This window comes from Nipponia nippon, unplaced genomic scaffold (assembly GCF_047370975.1).
Source record: "Nipponia nippon isolate SJK-2023a ecotype South Korea unplaced genomic scaffold, ASM4737097v1 scaffold_46, whole genome shotgun sequence".
In the NCBI taxonomy this organism is placed as follows: domain Eukaryota; kingdom Metazoa; phylum Chordata; class Aves; order Pelecaniformes; family Threskiornithidae; genus Nipponia; species Nipponia nippon.
The window spans coordinates 519933-524926 of NW_028262365.1; the positions used below are offsets into that span (position 1 = coordinate 519933).

General features: G+C 71.8%; 1 protein-coding gene across 1 annotated transcript; it reads left to right on the forward strand.

Annotated features, from left to right (window-relative positions):
- Positions 1-4994, forward strand: LOC104011734 (cytochrome P450 2G1-like). Its single transcript, XM_087729596.1, has 9 exons — positions 1-704; positions 788-950; positions 1203-1352; positions 1439-1599; positions 1667-1843; positions 3555-3696; positions 3786-3973; positions 4439-4580; positions 4686-4994. Exons 1-9 carry the CDS (start codon positions 531-533, stop codon positions 4865-4867), a joined length of 1479 nt encoding a protein of 492 aa, XP_087585722.1. The 5' UTR covers positions 1-530; the 3' UTR covers positions 4868-4994.

Here is a 4994-nt window from a genome sequence, read left to right on the forward strand (position 1 = left end):
ATGCAGCAGGGCACGGGGACACACATGGGGACATGCACCAGCGCATGGGGACACGCACCAGGACACAGGGACATGCACCAGGGCATGAGGACGTGCATCAGGACACGGGGCCATGCTCAGGGCCATGCAGCAGGGCACAGGGCCATGCACCAGGGCTTGGGGCCATGCACCAGGGCAAGGGGACATGCATGGGACCATGCACCAGGGCTTGGGGACATGCACCAGGGCTCGGGGCCATGCATGGGGAATGCAGCAGGGCTCGGGGCCATGCACCAGGGCACGGGGACGTGCATGGGGAATGCAGCAGGGCTCGGGGCCATGCACCAGGGCTCGGGGCCATGCACGGGGCCGTGCAGCGGAGACAGGGTCACGTGCGGGCCGCAGCGGTGGGGTGGCCATGCCTGGCCGTGGCCCCGTGCAGGCAGGCCCCGGGCAGGCGCAGGCAGAGCCCGCCACCTCTTGTGCAACCGCCCCGGCCAGCCCATAAATAGAGGCACGAGGCCGGGCGCCGCAGCGCGGGTGCCACCGTCATGGACCCGAGCGGGACCTTGACCTTCCTCCTCCTCCTCCTCCTCGCCCTCCTCCTCTTCCTCACCCTGCGGCAGGGCCGGCCGGGCCGCTTGCCCCCCGGGCCCCCCGCCTTGCCCCTCCTGGGCAACCTCCTGCAGATCTCCCCCTCCCGCACCCTCCAGTCCCTGCTGAAGGTGAGGGGGCGGCGGGGCGGCGGGGGGGCGGCGGGGGGCTGACCCCCCCCCCCCCCCCGTCACCCACCGTCGCCCGTCGCCAGCTGAGCCAGACCTACGGCCCCGTCTTCACCGTCTACCTGGGCTCGCGGCGCGTGGTGGTGCTGCGGGGGCACGCGGCGGTGCGGGAGGCGCTGGTGGAGAACGCCGAGGCCTTCAGCGGCCGCGGGCGCATGCCGACGGTGGAGACCACCTTCCGCGGGCACGGTGAGGGGGCTCGCCGGCGGGGGCGCCCACCCGTGGGTGCTGGGCGGGTGGGTGCTCGCCCACCCCTGCTCCGAGGGGCGCTTGCGGCGTTGACTTTGTGGGTGCTCACCCCCTCCCCGCGGGTGCCGCTTCCCCATGGGCGCCCCCCATCCCTTTCTGGGTGCCCCCTCCCCAATGGGTGCCCCCTCCCCATGGGTGCCCCCCGCTGTGGGTGCCCCCCACCCACAGGGCGCTCCCCCCCCCCCCCAACAGGGGTGGTCTTCTCCAACGGGGAGCGCTGGCGCCAGCTGCGCCGCTTCTCCCTGACGGTGCTGCGGGATTTCGGGATGGGACGGAAAAGCATCGAGGGCCGGATCCAGGAGGAAGCCCAGGTCCTGCTGCAGGAGCTGCGCGGCACCCAAGGTGCTGGGGGGGGGGGGTCGGGGCGGCCTTGCTCCCCCCCCCCCCACCCATGGGTGCTGACCCCCCGCGTCTCCCCGCGCGGCCAGAGCGGCCCTTCGACCCCACGTACCTGCTGAGCTGCGCCGTCTCCAACATCATCTGCTCCATCGTTTTCGGGAATCGCTTCGATTACCGGGACGCGGAATTCCTGGAGCTGCTGCGAATGATGAACGAGAGCTTTCGGGAGCTCAGCACCCCGTGGTCGCAGGTGGGGCCGGCTGCGAGGGGTGGGGGTCAGGGTGGGCGCCGCGCCGGCGCTGACCCCTCGCCCGCAGTTCTACGAGATGGCGGAGACCCTCCTGAAGCACCTCCCGGGCCCCCACGCCAAGATCCCGCGGCTGCTGGGGAGGATGAGGAGCTTCATCGCCCGGCGGGTGCGGAGCAACGCCGCGAGCCTGGAGCCCGGGCACCCGCGCGACTTCATCGACTGCTTCCTGCTCCAGATGGAGAAGGTGGGGGGCCGGGCACCCCGGGGCGATCCCGAGCACCCTGGGGTCATCCCGGGCACCCTGCGGTGATCCCGAGCACCCTGGGGTGCTCCCGCAGCGCTTGGGTACCCTGGGGTGGTCCTGGGCACCCTGGGGTGCTCCCACAGCGCTTGGGCACCCTGGGGTGATCCTGGGCACCCCGGGGCGATCTCGAGCACCCTGGGGTGGTCCCGGGCACCCTGCGGTGATCCCACAGTGCTTAGGTACCCTGGGGTGATCCTGGGCACCCCGGGGCGATCCCGAGCACCCTGGGGTCATCCCGGGCACCCTGCGGTGATCCCGAGCACCCCGGGGTGATCCCGTGCGCCCTGGGGTGCTCCCGCAGCGCTTGGGCACCCTGGGGTGGTCCTGGGCACCCTGGGGTGCTCCCACAGTGCTCGGGTACCCTGGGGTGATCTTGGGCACCCTGGGGTGCTCCCACAGCGCTCAGGTACCCTGGGGTGATCCCATGTGCCCTGGGGTGCTCCCGCAGCGCTTGGGCACCCTGGGGTGATCCTGGGCACCCCGGGGCGATCCCGAGCACCCTGGGGTCATCCCGGGCACCCTGCAGTGATCCCGAGCACCCCGGGGTGATCCCGTGCGCCCTGGGGTGCTCCCACAGTGCTTAGGCACCCTGGGGTGCTCCCAGGCACCCAGCTCCCTTGCGCGCCTGGGGTGCTCCCATGCACCCAGCTCCCTTGGGCGCCCCAGAGTGATCCCGGGTGCCCCAGAGTGATCCCGGGCACCCTGGGGTGATCCTGAGCACCCTGGGGTGCTCCTGCAGCGCTTGGGTGCCCTGGGGCGATCCTGGGCACCCAGCTCCCATGCACACCCCAGAGTGATCCCAGGCACCCTGGGGCGATCCCGTGCACCCAGCTCCCTTGCACGCCCGGGGTGCTCCCATGCACCCAGCTCCCTTGCACACCCGGGGTGCTGCCGTGCACCCAGCTCCCTTGCACGCCCGGGGTGCACCCATGCACACCCCAGAGTGATCCCAGGCACCCTGGGGCGATCCCATGCACCCAGCTCCCTTGCACGCCCGGGGTGCTGCCGTGCACCCAGCTCCCTTGCACGCCCAGGGTGTTCCTGTGCACCCAGCTCCCTTGCACGCCCGGGGTGCTCCCATGCACCCAGCTCCCTTGCACGCCCGGGGTGCTGCTGTGCACCCAGCTCCCTTGCACGCCCGGGGTGCTCCCTTGCACCCAGCTCCCTTGCACGCCCGGGGTGCTGCCGTGCACCCAGCTCCCTTGCACGCCCAGGGTGTTCCTGTGCACCCAGCTCCCTTGCACGCCCGGGGTGCTCCCATGCACCCAGCTCCCTTGCACGCCCGGGGTGCTGCTGTGCACCCAGCTCCCTTGCACGCCCGGGGTGCTCCCTTGCACCCAGCTCCCTTGCACGCCCGGGGTGCTGCCGTGCACCCAGCTCCCTTGCACGCCCAGGGTGTTCCTGTGCACCCAGCTCCCTTGCACGCCCGGGGTGCTCCCATGCACCCAGCTCCCTTGCACGCCCGGGGTGCTGCTGTGCACCCAGCTCCCTTGCACGCCCGGGGTGCTCCCATGCACCCAGCTCCCTTGCACACCCGGGGTGCTCCCGTGCACCCAGCTCCCTTGCACGCCTGGGGTGCTCCCTTGCACCCAGCTCCCTTGCACGCCCGGGGTGCTCCCTTGCACACGCCGCCCGTCTCCCCCGTCCCCAGGAAAAGGCCGACCCCTCCTCGGAGTTCAACCTGGAGAACCTGGAGCTGACCACCCTCAACCTCTTCTTCGCCGGCACCGAGACGGTCAGCTCCACCCTGAGGTACGGCTTCCTCCTGCTGATGAAGCACCCCGCCGTGCAAGGTAAGTGGGGTGCACCCCCCCCTCCGCCCCCCACCCACGGGGACCCCCCTGGGCCTGAGCGGGGACCCCCATCCCGGTCGGGGCGGCAGAGAAGGTGCACGAGGAGATCGACCGGGTGATCGGCCGCGACCGGGCCCCCAACATCGAGGACCGGAGCCGGATGCCGTACACGGACGCCGTCATCCACGAGATCCAGCGTTGCAGCGACCTCATCCCCATGAACGTCCCCCACGTCGTCACCCACGACACCCTCTTCCGCGGCTACCTCATCCCCAAGGTGCCAGCGGGGATCGGGACCGGCTTCCCCGTGCACGCTGCTCCCTGCACGCTTGGCGCATGCTGCCCCGTTTGCACGGCTCCGTGCGCGCTGCTCCGCGCGTGCCTCCCCGTGCAACGCTGCCCCGTTTGCACGGCTCCGTGCACGCTGCTCCGCGCGTGCCTCCCCGTGCAACGCTGCCCCGTTTGCATGGCTCCGTGCACGCTTGCTGCATGCATGATTCCCCGTGCACCCTGCCCCGTGCACACTTGCTGCACACGTGCTTTTCCATGCACGCTGCTCCGTGGACACTGCTCCATGCACACTCGCTGCAGGCATGCTTCCCCGTGCACCCCGCCCCGTGCACGCTTCCCCGTGCACGCTCGCTTGCACGCGTGCCTCCCCATGCACCCTGCCCCACGCACGCCTCCCCGTGCGCGCTCGCTTGCCCGCGTGGCGTGCCGCGCCGCTGACCCCCGCCCGCAGGACACCGAGGTGTACCCCCTGCTCAGCTCCGTCCTGCACGACCCCGACGCCTACAAACACCCCGACGCCTTCGACCCCGCAAACTTCTTGGACGAGAGCGGCCGCTTCAAGAAGAACGAGGCCTTCGTCCCCTTCTCCTCAGGTACCGCGGGGGGGGCCCCAGGGGCCCCTCGCCCCTCAGGGGTCCCCTCGCCCCTCGGGGGTCCCCTCGCCCCTCGGGGGTCACCCACCCTCCCGCTGCTTGCAGGGAAGCGGGTGTGCCTGGGAGAGGCCTTGGCGAGGATGGAGCTCTTCCTCTTCCTCACCACCATCCTGCAGCACCTTCGCCTGCAGCCGCTGGTGCCGCCGGCGCAGTTGCCCACCACCCCGGTGGAGAGCGGCTTCGCCAACATCCCCCCCATCTACCAGCTCCGCATGGTGGCCCGCTGAGCCCCCCCCCAGCACCGGGACCCCCCGTTCTGGCACCGGGACCCCCCTCTCCAGCACCAGGACCCACCCCCCCCGGCACCGGGACCCCCCGTTCCGGCACCGGGACCCCCCTCCCCGGTGCAGGCAC

Bases quoted from the DNA above. Each gene is read 5' to 3' on its own strand.
- LOC104011734 (XM_087729596.1), top strand. From the start codon at position 531: ATGGACCCGAGCGGGACCTTGACCTTCCTCCTCCTCCTCCTCCTCGCC. The intron at 1,353-1,438 runs GTGCTGGGGGGG...CCGCGCGGCCAG, and splicing joins GGAGCTGCGCGGCACCCAAG to AGCGGCCCTTCGACCCCACG. The intron at 1,600-1,666 runs GTGGGGCCGGCT...CCTCGCCCGCAG, and splicing joins TCAGCACCCCGTGGTCGCAG to TTCTACGAGATGGCGGAGAC.